Consider the following 18,355-nt stretch of genomic DNA (forward strand, 5'->3'; position numbering starts at 1 on the left):
AAGAGTACTTAAAAATTTTTTTTATAAATAAAATAAGAGCCTGGCAAGCTCCCGATGGCATATTCAATATGCCAAATACAGTAACAGTAACAATAGGTCTCATTTCCCTGACCCAGAAAAGAGCCTCCAATTGTTGGGAAAGATGAGTAAGGAGAGGATGCTAAAATCTTAGGGCTGGGACGAATGGAGACGTTACTGGCGCCTGCTCGAGTAAATCGATGAACAACGGAATGACAGTGATACAGTGATACAGTAATTTGTTTTTTTACTGAATCACCGTGAGATAGTTACAAGAGTATTTAAAAAAATTCTTTTTGTTTATTTTTATTTCTTTTTGGCTTCTTAGGTCACACCTGGTGGTGCTCAGGGGTTAAACCTGGCTCAGGAATTACTCTCCTGGGGTGCTGGGGAGGACCTTATGGGATATAGGGATTGAACCCAGGTTGGCCGCATGTAAGGCAAACGCCCTCCCCACTGTACTATCGTTCCGGCCCTGAAAATTGGAAGGGCTCCATGGATACTTAGCTTGCGGTCACTTTAAAAAAATTATTTATTTTTAAATTAATTAATTTTTTGCTTTTTGGGTCACACCTGGTGATGCACAGGGGTCACTCCTGGCTCTGCACTCAGGAATTACCCCTGGTGATGCTCAGGGGACCCTATGGGATGCTGGGAATCGAACCTGGGTTGGCCATGTGCAAGGCAAACACCTTCCCCGTTGTGCTTTCGCTCTAGCCGCTAATTTATTTATTTTTAATTGAAAAACCGTGAGAGCAGTTAGAGTTTTCGGTTTAAGTCTCGGTCATACAATGATCAAACACCTGACCCTTCACCAGTGCACATTTTTTTTTTTTTTTGCTTTTTGGGTCACACCCAGCAATGCTCAGGGGTTACTCCTGGCTTTGCACTCAGGAATTACTCCTGGCAGTGCTTGGGGGACCATATGGGATGCCGGGGATCGAACCCTGGTCGGCCTCGTGCAAGGCAAACGCCCTACCCGTTGTGCTATCGCTCCGGCCCCCACCAGTGCACATTTTCCACCACCAAAAACCCCAGTATTTCCCCCCCATACCCTCCCCCTGCCTGTGTGGCAGACGATTTCCACGTTACTCTCTCTCCACTTCGATTACATTCAACATTTCGACACCAAACCCACCATTATTATTTGGGATTTGACCCCAACACTCAGACCTGCCGAAAAGGCAGCTGTAGGCAATTTGTCTTCTATCGAGGATTATGAACTGCACCTGATGATGCGTGGCTGCTATCGTGGCCTCGTGATTTTGGAATCCTAAAGTTTTAATAATTAAACCTGGAGGGATTTCTGCCCAAAGCCGCTGTGTTCCGAGCTTTGTTTCTGAGTCTCTGGGATCTTGGCCCATAAGCAGCTTCATCAGCAGCCAGAGGGCTCGTTGGTGGGCGGCAACTGGGGTCTCATAGGGGCAAGGGTGGGGGGCAGGGGTGGGGAAGGGCCGGTTCTACCCCCATCCCATGAGGCCCTGCGTTTCTCATCACTGCAGGCCCCTCCTTGGCTGGAAGATGGCGGCCCCCAGGGGAAACAGGCCAAGGCACAAAACCCATTCCCACCTGGGGTGGTCGGGCACCTATAAGCAGCTCCATCAGCAGCCAGAGGGCTCGTTGGTGGGCGGCAACTCAGGGTCTCATAGGGGAAAAGGGCCGGCTCCACCCCCATCCCGTGAGGCCCCACGTTCCTCATCACTGCGGGCCCTCCTTGGAGGTCCCTAGGCCTCTGGAAGATGGCGGAGGCAACCGAGGCACCAGGGGAAACAGGCCGAGGCACGAAACCCATTCCCACCTAGGGTGGTCCAGCGCCGGAAACCTAATGCGTATTCCGGATGCATTTCTGCCCAAAGCAGGGTTGATATTCAGCAATACGATGATCGATCACCCATTTGTCCACCAGTGCAAACTTTCCTCCACCAATATCCCCATTGTCCCCTCCTTTTCCATTTCAGTCCTTACCCTGCATCTACGGCAGACAATTGTTCAGATACTCTCCTATAGTTTTGGGCATTATATACATATATATATATATACATATATATGTATATATATATATTGGCTTTTTGGGTCACACTTGGCTATGCTCAGAGGTTACTCCTGGCTCTGCACTCAGGAATTACTCCTGACGGTGCTCAGGGGACCGACCATATGGGATGCTGGGAATCAAACCCGGGTTGGCCGTGTGCAAGGCAAACGCCCTACCTGCTCCAGCCCCTTGGGCATTATATTTTGCTTGGATATTCCCACCACCACTCAAGCCAGCCTTCTAGGGGCAGATGCTAGATCATCTATTTTCCATTGCTCACTTTGTATAAACAGGAAAGGTCTTACGAGGCCGTGGTTCGGAGAAATAGTCCTGGTCCCCACATACCAGAGCCATGCTTGTAGAAGCTCATGGTCACTGGAATTCCATCAGGAGAAGGCGGGGAGACTGTGCCTGCTCCCTTTGAGGCACCCCAGTGATATTGGCTCGGTTTGGGCCCGGAGCATTCTCCGGTGTTGTGGTGCCCGCCGGCCTGGATTCTTCACTGCTGGGTGCAGCAAGATGGCACCCGGGGCAGGTGCGGTCACTTCTTAAATGACAATGTCAGGGGCTGGAGGTATATATAGCATAGCGGGGAGGGCATTTGCCTTCCACACAGCTGACCCGAGTTCGATTCCCAGCATCCCATATGGTGCCCCAAGCACCGCCAGGAGTAATTCCTGAGTGCAGAGCCAGGTGTGACCCAAAAAGCAAAAAGCAAAAAGCAAAAAAAAAAAAAAAAAGACAATGTCAAACTGGGAAATTGACATATGTATAATCTAAAGAACTCTAACTGGAGTTCTTCTGCAACACTTTTGTAAATCATCATATACTAATCTTATTATTTCTTTGATTTACTGGTCTCTGATAGATATGACTTCTTGGAAGAGATTGGGGTATTTAAACCATATTCCGTGCCAGTTGTTAATTACCTCTTGGTTCCAGATCTCCTCTCTTACTTCTTCTCTGATCTGCATTAGTGGAACTACCATTTTTTTTTTCAGTTTTACATTGTGTCAGTAGAGGGTGTTAGAGAAACATTGCAGGAAGGACTTTCTTTTTCTTTCTTTCTTTCTTTCTTTCTTTCTTTCTTTCTTTCTTTCTTTCTTTCTTTCTTTCTTTCTTTCTTTCTTTCTTTCTTTCTTTCTTTCTCTTATTTATTTATTAATTTATTTATTTATTAATTTATTTATTTTTAATTAGTGAATCACCGTGAGGGTACAGTTACAGATTTATACTTTTTTTGCTCATGTTTCCCCCATACGAAGATTGAGGACCCATCCCTTCACCAGTGCCCATTCTCCACCACCGGTAAACCCAGCATCCCTCCTACCCTCCCCAATCCCATCTCCCCCCACCCCACCCTGCCACTTGTGGCAGGGCATTTCCTTTTGTTCTCTCTCTCCAATTAGGTGTTGTGGTTCGCAATAGAGGTGTTGAGTGGCCACTGTGTTCAGTCTCTAGTCTACATTCAGCCCGCATCATCCTTCCCCCGAATGGCCTCCAACCGCATTATACTTGATGATCCCTTCTCTAAGTTGCCCTCTCCCCAGAATGTGAGGCCAGCTTGCAGGAAGGACTTTTCGCCCTATTCTGGGCCTGCAAGCAAGATGCTGGGTTGTCTGTCCAATTGGTGCTCTGCCCCAGCTGGGCACCCAGTGCAGAGTCCCCTGTGGGCTCAGCCTCCACCCCCTGGAATCTTCCTGCTGCCCTTTGAACACTGAAAGGTGGGCTGCAGGCCTCACAGCATCCTGTCAATCGGCCGATGCTGGGAATCCTGATTTTGCACCGAAGGGTTTCCTGCTTCTGTGGCCAGACGTCTTCCATCACAGAAGGGTCGGCTACTCTCCTGCCTTGGTTTTCACTGTGGTTAGGGGACCCACCTCTGTGCAGGACAGGTGCTAGAACACCTGAGACAGGCTTTCTAGTATGCCGTGCCTTCATGAGTGAAATCTGCACACTGACTTTAGGGACGGTACCCCCGCCCTGCCCAATTTGTTTTTCCTTGAAGTTCTCCTCCTTGGGGTACCTGGTCTCTGCGATATTCTTTAGTGTTCTCTTTATGATTAATCTCCTAATATGGTTAATGCTACTTGATAGTAAACTTCCTCTGTTCAAATGAATAGACATTTTAATTTTTTTTGGGGGGGGGAGTGACTTTTTTTTTCTTTTTGGGTCACACCCGGCGATGAACAGGGGTCACTCCTGGCTCTGCACTCAGGAATTACCACTGGCGCTGCTCAGGGGACCATATGGGATGCTGGGAATCGAACCCGGGTCGACCGCATGCAAAGCAAACGCCCTACCCGCTGTGCTATCACTCCAGCCCCGGGAGTGACTTTTGGACCATACTCAGCTATGCTCAGGGATCACAGGGGATGCCAGGGATCAAACCTGGTTGAATGCTTTCAAGGGCAAGTGCAAATTCTATTAAGTCTTCATAGAACCCGCTGTACTATCTCTGTCCCCTAATAGCATTCGTTCTCCTAACTGAATTTGTCACTGTCACTTTCACTGTCATCCCATTGCTCATCAATTTGCTCGAGCGAGCACCAGTAACTTCTCCATTGTGAGACTTGTGACTGTTTTTGGCATATGGAATATGCCACAGGGAGCTTGCCAGGCTCTGCCATGATACTCTTGGTAGCTTTTCGAGCTCTCTGAGAGGGGTGGAGGAATCGAACCCGGGTCGGCCGCATGCAAAGCGAATGCCCTACCTGCTGCACTACCGAATTTGTATCTAACGGAATTAGTATCTAGCCCCTGAGATAATTTTGATACATTTCTGTTTTAAAAAAGAAAACAAAACAAAACCAAAACACGTTATTTCATTCTAGATAACCTTTAACTGTACCGTGCATGGAGAGGTAATAGCTGTTTAATGATTACGCCCATATATCTATTTGTCCCTTCTACCCATTTCTAGCCCAAGTGCTTAACATGTTGATGTGGGCATGGGTGGACAAAGGAGGAAACGAGGGCCACGCGGCTTGATGGTCAGTTGCCGTTTATTCCACTCTCCCCACGCGCCTGTTCCAGTCTGACTAAACTCCTGTTCTAGTCTCACTCTGCCCCTCCTTCCTGTCTTCTGTCTCTTCTGCTCATCTCTCCGTGCTTCCTCTTGCAGGCTGAGCTCTCTCTCTCTCCACGCGCCTGCTCCTACATTCTTCCCCTCCATTCATCTCCCTCTGTCTCCCTTGCTAGTCTCTCTGTGCTCTGTCTTACTGCCCTGCTCTCTCTTCTCTCTCTTTCTCTCTCTCAAAAGTACCACTTAGGGTGTTTTTCTGCTCTCCTTAGTCCAATAACTTAATTAGAATCTTAATTAACATCTTAATTCTACTTCTTAATATTAGTTATTATCACGGGGAGAGATACATTGAGGCGTGTAGGGCCACTCCCTGGGGACATCTCGCCACAGACTCCGACTACAGTGCTCAAGCCGGGTTAATCATTCTTTAACCCTAGCGGAGTCCGAATCTAGTTATTTATTTATTTATTTTTGCTTTTTGCATCACAACTGGCGATGCACAGGGGTTACTCCTGACTCTTCACTCAGGATTTACTCCTAGAGGTGCTCAGGGAACCATATGGGATGCTGGGACTCGAACCCGGGTCGGCCACGTGCAAGGCAAACGCTTACCCGCTGCGCTATTGCTCCAGTCCCCGAATCTAGTTATTACTTTTTGGATCATGACAGAATTTGTCCATGACCAAGCTCTTAACTTATCGTTAAGTATTATGGCACTTTGGCCAGGCCCATTTTGATGGGTAGCACATAGCTCACAACTTGCCCTGGGTCCATCGAGTCCCTCGTTGGGACCTTGCTTTGGGGGTGCTAGGAAGTAAGGACAACTGAGGCTTAGGTTGAGAGAACAGATACCCTGGAAGTAATATTTTCTGGAGTCAATTAACTTCCAAGTTACAAAAGCATAGCATTATCTGTCTTCCAATGTCTATACAAAAAGGACATTACTCTGAATTAACTTAGCAAAGGACTTAAGGAGAAGAAAAAAACAATATTTACAAGTCAACAGAGCTCAAAGAAAGAAGTTACAAGTCAACACAGAGGAATGGGAGCACTGTGATGGGAGTAATCCGATAAACCTAAGCTCCCTGTAGCAAGGTGGAAAGGACAAAGCAATGTGATCCTACAGTACCTTACATTTGAATGTGGCTTAATACAAAGTGTAGTGCTAGAATCAATGTGCTAATGAATATATACTAACATATTTCTTATTTATACTAAAATAAGAAATCTTGCAAAGTTACGCATGTTTTTGAGGGGGGGGGAGTGAAAATGGCAACCTCTGTTCCTAGAAATAGCTCATCAGAGTCAACATGAGAATTTGAATCTAGAATATCATGCTAGTCCTCTCGAAAACTGTTGATTTGATTATTTTGTTTGAACTCTATTTGGGAAAGAAGAAGGAAGGTCTTAAATACTTAGGTACATGATATAATTATGTCACAATTCAGTGACTTAGATATTGTTATGTCATAAGGGCAGCTGTGTTTTTAGTAAATGATGTTTGATATCTGAAGGGAGGAGGTAGGAAGAACCATATAAAATAATCACAACACATACATGGTCAGGGATCGTACTGGAGGCGGATTCAAGCATGGAGTGCTTTCTTGTTACCCATCTCCTGTGCTTCCCCCCGGGGCAGTGCCACCTGCTTCAGGGGACACTTGTCTAAAGCAACGCTAGGTATGCTGTTTTCAGTGTTAGGATGCTGAGTTGGTGTGAAAAGCTCTTTAAATCTGTTCTGAGTAGCAACTCAGGAAATAAGAAATAACGAACCTTTTCTATAACTCGATCGTGCGGTGGCTCTGGATAAATCAGTTGTTTCCTGAAAGCAGTTTTGTCATTTGTTGTGTGAAAGTTGTTTTGGAATATAAGCGCAAATATAGATTCTGGCTTAAATAGCTGCTTAATATAATAATTATTGTAATCTTATTGTCAGGAGGTTTGATTTCAAATTCTGGGTCAAGTCAGCTCACTTCACTACGGTATAACTAATGTTGGCTGTGCTTCCTGTTCCTTATAGCTTTCATAGAACTGACTATATCAGACTGTAATGCCTGTTTACTTCTTTTCCTCCTCTACTAGACTGTGAATTGCTTGAGAAGATAGGATTGGTAGTAATTTGCCTGCTACCTTATTTATAGAGTTAATAAGAAAAAGTTGAATGCTTTGAACTCCCTGGTGAAACACTTAATATTCACATTAGGTGTTTATGGTACTAATAATATCTATCTAATTACTAACATGTTATTCCTAATAGGCCTTGCTCATCTCTGTAGGAAGCTTGATGTACTTTAATGAAGTATAATTTTGGAAATGACTAATCCAGTTTGATAGAAAAAAATTTATGCAGGTTTAATGCTAGAAGAAACCTTTTGAGTTTTATATATTGTAGCTTTCACTTTCTGTTATTAAGCAGAGATTTTCTCTAACATTGGTGTTGGTAACCTGTTGACTTGTGGCAGGGTTTTTAATTATTAAAACCAGAATAAGAGAAGTGCATCAAAGACAATCAAAATAAGGTGGTGTGTGTTAGCACTGAAGGAAAACCTACATTTTCAAGGCTCCCTTTTGCAGTAGCTTAATACAGGAAAATCAAGAATATTTAAAGTTGTGAGGCCGGAGAGATTGTATAGAGGTACTATTTCTTGGTCAATTTTATTTCAGTCAATAATTTTTTTTTTTAATTTATTTATTTTTAATTAGAGAATCACCGTGAGGGTACAGTTACAGATTTATACACTTTTGTGCTCATACTTCCCTCATACAAAGTTTGGGAACCCATCCCTTCACCAGTGCCCATTCTCCACCACCCGTAAACCCAGCGTCCCTCCCACCCTCCCCAATCCCATCTCCCCCCCACCCCACCCTGCCACTGTGGCAAGGCATTCCCTTCTGTTTTCTCTCTCTAATTAGCTGTTGTGGTTTGCAATAAAGGTGTTGAGTGGCCGCTGTGCTCAGTCTCTAGCCCTCATTCAGCCCGCAACTCCCTTCCCCCACATGGCCTTCGTCAGTCAATAATTTTTAACCATTTTAATTATAGTTTCTGATTGTTGGTAGTCTTTTACATTTAAAATAAAGATCTGGGAATTTAGATAACATTTCAATTTGATCTTATTTTCTATCTTAACCTTTTTTGTGGTATTTCTTTAAAAGAACCACAAACTGTTGTAAAGCAATAAAAGTTGGGCTGCAGAGTTACAATTAAAGAAGTTTTGCTCACTGGGCTTCTTACATATTTGATACCTTATCCTTTTGCCTTTAATATTTTCAGATGTTTTGGAATGTTATTAAGCCCGGGGCGAAATGTGAAGAACAGTGACATGCATTTACTGGATATGGTAAGAATAATCTTAAGTACCTTAATCAAATATAGATGAAAGTTATTTTGTTTTATGTATTTTTTATTTTAAAGTTTTATAATTTTCTCCAATTGTATCTATAGTTGTGTATGATAATAGTGTCAAACCCAAATAAAATTACTTATGAGGAAGAAAGTTGAGAATATTTCCACCAAAAAATCATATGTGAGTTGAAAGCAAATAAAATAATAGTGTTTTTCAATGTTCGTCTGTTTGTTTCTTTGGTCTCTAAGGAGGATGTCTTCCCTTTGAACAAAAAATAGCAAGCACATGATATTAATGAATATATCCAAAGTGGATATGGTGCCTTTCATTTACTTTGATGCACTGTTAATAATTTGAGTACTACTGTGATGTTTGTCTTTGTTTCCCTTCAAGTCTTTTCCTTTCTGAATATTTTCTCCTTGCTTACTTGTCTTTAGCAAAGTATATTTTCTGTGCAAATGTGTTTATTTAAGGAATGCTGTCCAATATATACCTAATATAAAAAAGCTACTTTTTTTTTTTTTCCACTTTTTGGGTCACACCCAGCGATGCACAGGGGTTACTCCTGGCTCTGCACTCAGGAATTACCCCTGGTGGTGCTCAGGGGACCATAGGGATGCTGGAAATTGAACTTGGGTCGGCCATGTGCAAGGCAAACACCCTACCCGCTGTGCTATTGCTCCAGCCCCCAAAAAAGCTAGCTTTTGATGTAAAATACCAATCCATTTCAACTTTGAAACAAATATGTTCTAATATTGCAAATGAAAATATGTACTTTGTGATTTGGAAATGTTATAGGAAATAATCATTTCAGAGTTACATATACCTTTTGTACCTATCTTTTTTTTTAACTAGCAAAAACAGGCACTATATTCCAGACGTGCTTTGCAACTATTATTTTAATTTTATAAATGTGTATGGCAACTTTATGTTTCTTTCATCAGTAACATTATATGACTGTTCTAGATGGCTCTTTCAGCCAATTTGAGCACTCAATTGTGTGCTAAGTATTGTGTGAAGAGCCAGCATTCTAGGTAGGGTAGAAATTAACACCACTTTTACCATCTGTGGGATCATTGTCTTGTTATGGAAATACACTTTTAAGTATGTAACAAAAGTATTGTCACAGCAGTATTGTAAAAACAGTAGTATAACTATTCTGTAAGAGTATAAATGCTCTTACAAACTTATAGAGTGAATCATGGAAATGTAGCAGGAGCACTCACTGGGCACTGCCTGAAAAGGGAGCACTGTAAGGAAGGATTACCAGCTGCATTGACTATGAAAGCGGATTAGCTCTTCCTCCAGCTTTCTTACTCTTCTTAATTACATACCAGTAGAGCATCCTCCTTGCCTTCAGTGTTAACCAAAGCAAGGCATTGCGTCTGGGAACCCTGAATATGCCACAAGGAACATAAAAAAAAATAATTATAGACTTTAGATTCTGATGCTCTTTCAGAATATGAGAAATAATCGCCGTTTTCCCTCAAGTTCAAATGATAGAATTGCAGATCTGGCATGAACTTCTGAGATCCCTTAGTCCGGTGTGTGCGCATCTCATTTATAGTGTATGCCTCCATTTTAGGAAGAGGTCATATTGAAATCAAAGAGTTAACCAGCATGGAATCTCCTGGAAGGAAAAGTGATATCGGATAGGAACAGGAGGCTTCTATCCCCAGTACCCCATATGGTCTCCTGAGCCCTCCCAGGAGCGACCCTTGACCGCTGCTGGGTCTGACCCACATCCTCTTCCCCCCAAAAGTGAGCATACCTGTACAACAAAGAATTGGCCAAGTAGGGAAAATGAATTGTATTTGCAGTTACCAACAGTTGTGACTTTTAATTTTTTTTTTTTTTTTGCTTTTTGGGTCACACCCAGCGATGCTCAGGGGTTACTCCTGGTTTTGCACTCAGGAATTACTCCTGGCAGTGCTTGGGGGACCATATGGGATGCCGGGGATCGAACCCGGGTCGGCCGCATGCAAGGCAAACGCCCTACCCGATGTGCTATCACTCCGGCCCCGTGACTTTTAATTTTTTTTTTACAGCCTTCTCATTATCTTTATACAATTTTTAATATATAGCTATTGCGCTGTTTAAGAAACTCATTACATTGTAATGCAGACTATGGGAAATCCTGCTTAATAATTCTGGATAGCCAGTCCAAGATCAAGTTAAATATAGCTTCATAATAATATTAATGTTTTTGTGATTCAGCATATAACAGAATATGTCCTTATCCCAGAGGTACATGTCTCTAGAAACTGAAGAAGCTGAAGGAGGAAAGAATCCTTCACAAAAGCCTACAGGGTGAAAATATTCACAAAGAATCACAAAGAAAATGATGATTATAAAGCCAAATTTTAATAAGTGTAATTGCGTCAAATAAGATATGCTTATATTTAAAAATGGAAATCCTCTTTTTGATATCTATTCTCAGTGATTTCTGTTTGGGTTGTCACAGGAATCCATGGGCAAGAGCTATGACGGGAGAGCTTACGTGATCACTGGCATGTGGAACCCCAATGTACCAATATTTCTGGCCCTTAACGAAGAAACCCCAAAAGGTGAATTTTCTTAAAGAGATTCTTTATTGTTTGCTTTAATACTGATATTATGGACAATGTTGTTTTCCCATGATTAAAAAAAAAAGTCTGTTACTCTTTTTTTTTTTTTTTTTTTTTTGCTTTTTGGGTCACACCCAGCGATGCTCAGGGGTTACTCCTGGCTTTGCACTCAGGAATTGCTCCTGGCAGTGCTTGGGGGACCATATGGGATGCCGGGGATCGAACCCGGGTCGGCTGCATGCAAGGCAAACGCCCTCCCCGCTGTGCTATCGCTCCGGCCCCTCTGTTACTCTTTTTAAAATGAAGTTATTCCTAAGAATTTGAAATTCTTTTCATAGCTTATGCTTGTGTGGGGAAATCCCCCTACTCAAAAGAATCCCCTCAAAAGATAAGTGAATTAATTTTGTTAGCTGTGTAAAGTCCTTATGCTTTGTGTTTTATGTCATTGTATAGAAATGGTTTTTTTTTTGTTTTATTTTTGCTTTTTTTGGGTCACACCCAGTGATGCTCAGGGGTTACTCCTGGCTTTGCACTCAGGAATTACTCCTGGCAGTGCTTGGGGACCATATGGGATGCCGGGGATCAAACCCGGGTCGGCCACGTGCAAGGCAAACGCCTTACCCGCCGTGCTATCGTTCCGGCCCCCTAGAAATGTTTTAGTTGGAGCACATTGATGCAAAAATAGGGAAGAAATGAGGAAGATAAATTCTGGAATTTTGCATACCTTTGAAAAACTATTTAACTTTTTTAATATTAATTTTTTAATTTTTCAATCAGTTTTCTAAATTGTTGGTGTTTTGATTGTGTATTGTAAGGATTTATTTGTAGCAAATACATTTTCTTAGTACTTTACCTTTTAACTTTGCTTAATGCTCTAATGTTTCTTTGCCTTGCTAAATGGAAACATATCATTTTTTCCTAGTGGTTAATTTTTCTATTCAGGTATGAATTAATTGCCTTTGTTTTGACTCATTCACTTGTTTTGAATAAAATTTAAAATTCTACATGAGTTATGATCTGCAATCTAAATTCTTTATACTCATTTAATCAGTAATTTATATTGAGAAAATAATAATTTGTTTGAGCTTTAGTTTTGGGTTACTTAGTTTATACTCACAGTAGACTTGGTTAAAGACAGAGCACTAGTGAATACTAAAATGCAAATTAAGGGGCTGGAGAGATAGCACAGCGGGTAGGGCGTTTACCTTGCACGCGGCCGACCCGGGTTCAAATCCCAGCATCCCATATGGTCCCCTGAGCATGGCCAGGGGTAATTCCTGAGTGCAGAGCCAGGAGTAACCCCTGTGCATCGCCAGGTGTGACCCAAAAAGCAAAAAAAAAAAAAAAAAAAAAATGCAAATTAATAAATGACGAACATTTAAAATATTTATTCTCAAATTTTGTTTAATGAAAGTATCCCTGATTGCATTTGATCACATATCAGGCTGTTTTAAAATGAAGACTAATAAGAGATAAAATGATAATTATATAAAATTTAGCTTTTATTTATTGGCAATAAGATTGTTATACACCCACAGTTTGTTATTTCTGGAGAATGGCTTGTGACTACCAGCCTGTAAACTTTTTACTTATAGTCAGAGTGAAAATACGAAAATGAAAAAAATAAGCCAGTTGGTAATTTGAAGAATTAAAGGAAATTTAAAGAATAAGTTATAAAAGAGAATTTTAATTTTTTTTTCTTTTTGGGTCACACCCAGCAATGCACAGGGGTTATTCCTGGTTCATGCACTCAGGAATTACTCCTGGCGGTGCTCAGGGGACCCTATGGGATGCTGGGAATTGAACCCGGGTCTGCCGAGTGCAAGACAAACGCCCTCCCCGCTGTGCTATTGCTCCAGCCCCGAATTTTAATGTTTTTAATGCAGTGCCGTTTATTTTTATTTTAGAGTAAACTGGGGCCTGGGGCTACACTTGGCCGTGCACAGAGACTCCTTTCAGCTCTGTGCTGGGGAGGGGTAGCAGGTGGCACTTTGGAGGGGCAGAGGGCACGTGGTGTCTAGGACCAAATGGGAGGAGGTGGAGGGAGGACCAACTGCAGGTGGGCAAGCTCTTTGACCCTTCTATTCCCCTGGTTCCACTTTTGTTTCAGTGCACATTTGGTTCCATAAAGAAAGATGAGCACTGTCATCCCATCGTTCATCAATTTGCTTGAGCGGGCACCAGTAACATCTCCATTGTGAAACTTGTTGTTACTGTTTTTGGGCTGGAGCGATAGCACAGTGGGTAGGGCATTTGCCTTGCACACGGCCGACCCGGGTTCGATTCCTCTGTCCCTCTCGGAGAGCCTGGTAAGCTACCGAGAGTATCCCGCCCGCATGGCAGAGCCTGGCAAGCTCCTGGTGGTGTATTCGATATGCCAAAAAGAAATATAATGGAGTTAAAATTTTATATTTTATTAAACATACTTTTTATAGTGTTTTAATCAAGCTATTTTATTCTTTTATTTTTTGGGGCTACACCTTTCAGTGCTCAGGGGTTATTCCTGATTCTGTACTCCTGAGTCCTCCCTGGTGAAGCTCGGGGATATGGGATAATGGATATCGAACTTGGGTCAGCTGCATGCAAGGGGAACACCTTACCTGCTATTAGAGAGCCTGCTTTCCGGCTCCTGGTTAAAATATTTTAGATTTATTTCACATGACATATAAAGCATTAACTTATAACATTTTTATTTTTATTTTTTGCTTTTTGGGTCACACCTGGCAATGCACAGGTTACTCCTGGCTCATGCACTCAGAAGTTACTCCTGGTGGTGCTCGGGGGAGCCTATAGGATGCTGGGAATCGAACCCGGGTCAGCTGCATGCAAGGCAAATGCCCTCCCCGCTGTGCTGTCGCTCCAGACCCTGTCTTTCATATTTGAACTGAACAATGTCTTTTGAAATAGTGAAAGTTTAACATTTAAATTTTTTCTATGCTTTGGTTTAGGCATTGTTTTTCCGTTTTGGGTCACACCCAGCAATGCTCAGGGGTTACTCCTGGATCTGTACTCAGGAATTACTCTTTGCAGTACTTGGGGGACCATATGGGATGCCAAGGACCACACAGGACTTACTCCTGGCTCTGTGCTCGGGGAACACTCTTGGTTCTGCTCTGAGATATGCTGTACTGGGGATCAAACTGGGACCTGCTGTGTGCAAGCCTTACCCCCTCTACCATTTCTCTGGGCCTCAAGGTGGATTTTTAGTTGAAGCCAAGGGAGAAAATGTTTTGCATCTTTTTTCTTGCCAAATTGTGAGATCCATCGTGTGTCGTGTTATCTCTCACCGCTCTGTATTATTCCTGTAAGCACTTTAAGGTCCTCTTTGGCCTGAACTGACAGAACGTCTGTATGTTCTGTCATAAACAAGGGCAAATGTAATAAAGGTTTTGTTGAATGTTGTACCAGAATATCATTGATCTATATAAATGTTTCATAATATTTTTAAAAAACACTCTCATGGGGCCAGAGAGGCTGAATTGCTTGCTTTGCATGTGACCAACCCAGTTTGATTCCAGCACTGCATTTTGTTCCCTGAGTACCGACCAGAGTGATCCCAGAGCACTACTCAGTGTGCTCCTCCCTCCCCCATAACACAAAAGATACCTGACATTTTATTTATTTAATTTTTTTTTGCTCTTTGTGTCACACCCAGTGGTACTTAGGAATTACTCCTGGCTCTGCACTCAGAAATTACTCCTGGCGGTGCTCGAGTGATTATATGGGATGCTGGGGATTGAGCCTGGTTTGGCCTCGTGCAAGGCACATGCCCTACCTGCTGTACTATGGCTCCAGCCCTGATACCCGAGATTTTAATCTTTTTTTTATATAAAAGCACTGATTTTAGGAAGAAAATTAAAGCTGTCAAAGGAGAGTTAGATACTTATTGTGACTGATGAGAAACATCATTAGAATACATCATTATCTATTTAATAAAAATGAGAGTAAATCATTTAAAATTAAACTTATGGGTTGGAGAGATAGTACAGCAGTTATGGCACTTGCATTTCATGCGACCAACCTGGGTTTGACCCCTGGCATCCCATGTGGTCTCTCAAGCTCACCAGAAATGATTCCTGAGTGCAGAGCCAGGAGTAACCCCTGACTACCACCAGAAGTGGCATGAAAACAAAAGAACAAACAAAAAAATGAAACTTAAAAAAATGCGACATGGTTGTGAAGAACTTTGCCTTTTCATTTATAAGCGAGGAGTCTTTTTCTCTTAAATTGTCAAGAAGTAGGTGCTGGGGGGCTGGCATAACGGGCTGCGTGCATGGCTACATGGGAGGCCTGGGATGGGTCCCTGGCACTGTGTGCTTCCCCAGTCTGTGCTGGGGGTGACTCCTGAGAACAGAGCCACGGGTCGGCCCTGGGTACCCATAAAACACAGACTCTCTTCCTGCAGATAAACGAGTGTACATGACGGTGGCCGTGGATATGGTTGTGACGGAGGTGGTCGAGCCTGTCCGCTTCCTCCTGGAGACTTTGGTTCGAGTGTACCCTGCAAATGAGCGATTTTGGTATTTCAGCCGGAAGACTTTCACAGAGACTTTCTTCATGAAGTTGAAACAGGTAGGACCATCTTCATGTTTTATATATATATATTTTTTCCTCTGAGTTTTTAAATGTCAACACAGTAATGCCTTATATAATAATAAAAAGCCAAAAATTTATTTAAATAATCAAATAGTAGTTAAGATCAAGCAGAATAGAATTTGAAAAATCTTCATGTAGCTGGAAAAAAACAACCCACAACCCCAAACCCCCAAGTAGTGGGTGTAAAACAAAGCAGTAATGTATCTTTAAAGTGTCAATATACTTACTAAAAATGTCTTTTTAGCTAAAACAACTTTCTTCCTTTAATATGCTGTTATTTAAAACCAAAAAGATAGGAATCAAAAATACCATACACCATAGTGTTATAATGAAAATGTTTCCAAATATTACCTGATTGTCATAACTTAATTCTGTCTCTAATGCAGTATAATTATTTTTACTTATTGGTAATATTATAAAAATATTTTAATATTAAATGCATGAAATTGGGACTGGAGAAATAGAACAGTGGGTAGGGTGCTTGCCTTGCATGCGGCTGACCTGGGTTTGATCTTGGAACATGTATCACCACCATGAGTGATCTCTGAACATAGAGGCAGGAATAAGCCCTAAGAATTGCCAGTTGTGGCCAAAAAAAAGAATCAAAACAATTCAATTAATGAAAGTAAGATTTCTATGGTAGCCCCAAATTGGGTGTTGTCCTAGCCAGTGAAGAGGAAGGTAGCCATGAAAAATTACTGGGATTCTAATAGTGTCAGTTTTGTGAAACTATTTGAATATTGGAAATCCTTGTCATGCTGTTCAGAATTCCTAGTCTTTTAAGCTTAAAAATTGCTTCATATACTGTAATAAGTGAAATATATCATGGTTAAAACTGGCATCTGCACAGTGAGAAAACATTGAAATCACTTTTTGATTTTCATATTAAAAATCTTATGGCTCAGATTTCAGTACTAGATGCTTTGAAATTATGGCTTTCAAAAAATTATCAGAGCTGTGAGTGACATAGATTTTATTACTTGGTAGACTGTAGTTTATTTTATTTTTTAATATTCTAATGAAAAAATGTGAACAAAATAAAAATTTTAGTCTCAAGTGCCTTTTTATTTTTTATTATTAGATACTGTTTCTTCCTCTCTCCCTTTTTTTGCTTTTTATAGGTTAACTCTTATGAGTATTAGAATTCATTTATCATTTGAGCCAAAAGATTATTCACAGTTGCCTAAGATTGACTAAAGGAATACATAAAGTGGTTGTCATTCTAGTGACAGTAGATTACTATGATTATGTGAATTCTTTCTCCATGAGGCCTGATGGAAATAGATTTTTCCCTTAAATTTTATTTATTTTTTATTTGTTTAATATAGGAAAATAGCTTTTCCCTGTAAATTTTATTTTATTTTATTTATTTTTAAATATAGGAGTACTGATATTTTTATTCAGCCACTGATTAAGCTGATTAAGTTGGTCATGAACTCCACATTACTTTTTAAAAAATATTTTTAAATGAATATTCGTGATATAGACCATTACACGGCTGTTCATAATTGGGTTTCAGAAATACAGTGATCCAGCACCCATCCCTCCACCAGGGCACATTTCCCACCGGTGTCCCCTGTTTCCCCATCACCATCCCCCAATACTCCATCCCCACCCCCAGCCTCCCTCTATGGGAGACACTTTCCTTCTTGCTCTCTCTCTCTCTCCGTTTCCTTTTGTGCATTATGGTTTGCAATACAGATGCTGGGAGGTCAAGGTGTGTGTTCAAGGCATTCGGTATTTTTAATGGGACAGTAAAGCTGGTGTCGCTTTTCAACTGGGTGGCTGCTTTGGGGTGTGGATGTGACTCCAAGGCTTCCGGAAGTACAGGGAAGTGGGGGGAGTTAGCCCATCCTGATTCTCAGGACAATGGCTTTCATGTCATCACTGTGAGCTGTCACAATCATCACAGGCTGAGTCCCCTTTACCTAAGTTTCCATCATTCCATTTGCCTTTGTGTTGTAACAAACAAGATGAGGTAAGTTCACCCCAAGAAAGCCTGGAGATTTCAGTCACAAAACCCACATACCCGAATTTTCAGCAGATTATATCTTGGTGAATTCCATCCTGAGATGGTGGACTCAGGCCAGGGCTACGGCGGCAATTTTGGATTGTGGAAGCAAGTGGCTACTGGGGGCTCTGCTTGGGCGGGCACCAAGCCAACCCACCCCTTCCTGCTACCCCAATTTACTCTGGCCTGTTCCGCCATGTGTGGGGTCCGAGATTAACCGCGGCTTTTGATCTCTTTTGAGATTTATTTATGGGTCTCTGAAGCAAGGTGGTAGTAGAGCTTACAGGGTGGCACTAGAGTTGGTTCATGGGGGTGACTGCCAGTGCTTTGGGAAGTGGGGGGAGGTCGCCCACTGCAACTCCGAGAAAGCCTGGAGATTTGTCACAAAATCCCCATACCCATATTTTCAGCAGATTATATCTTGGTGAATTCCATCCTGAGATGGTGGAGTAAGTCCGGAGGTATGGTGGCGATTTTGGATTATGGAAGCAAGCGGCTATTGGGGGCTCTGCTTGGGTGGGCACCAGGTCAACCCACCCCCTCCAATTTACCCCAGTCTGTTTAGCCATGCGCGGGTCCGAGACTAACTGCGGCTTTTGATCTCTTTCGAGATTGATTGATGGGTCTCTGAAATAAGGCCAATAAAAGAGCTTGTATAACTGAGCCGGAGGTGGTTTGTGGGTGTGGCTCCCACATACCTAAACTTTTGGCCGTTTAATTTCTTGGTAAACTTGGCCCCAAGTTGTTGGGGTCCGGCCAAAG

The 18,355-nt window shown here is 42.2% G+C and overlaps 1 protein-coding gene across 2 annotated transcripts in view; it reads left to right on the forward strand.

The window, feature by feature from the left end:
- The window catches only part of RABGAP1L (RAB GTPase activating protein 1 like), a 401,062-nt gene that overhangs the window by 50,525 nt on the left and 332,182 nt on the right, over window positions 1–18,355 (forward strand). For both annotated transcript variants that reach the window (XM_055120168.1, XM_055120167.1), the window contains exons 8-10: window positions 8,347–8,413; window positions 10,884–10,986; window positions 15,392–15,558. In XM_055120168.1, coding sequence (XP_054976143.1) covers window positions 8,347–8,413; window positions 10,884–10,986; window positions 15,392–15,558 — 337 coding nt within the window. The remainder of the gene's footprint in view (window positions 1–8,346; window positions 8,414–10,883; window positions 10,987–15,391; window positions 15,559–18,355) is intronic.

Source organism: Sorex araneus, chromosome X, assembly GCF_027595985.1.
Source record: "Sorex araneus isolate mSorAra2 chromosome X, mSorAra2.pri, whole genome shotgun sequence".
Lineage (NCBI taxonomy): Eukaryota > Metazoa > Chordata > Mammalia > Eulipotyphla > Soricidae > Sorex > Sorex araneus.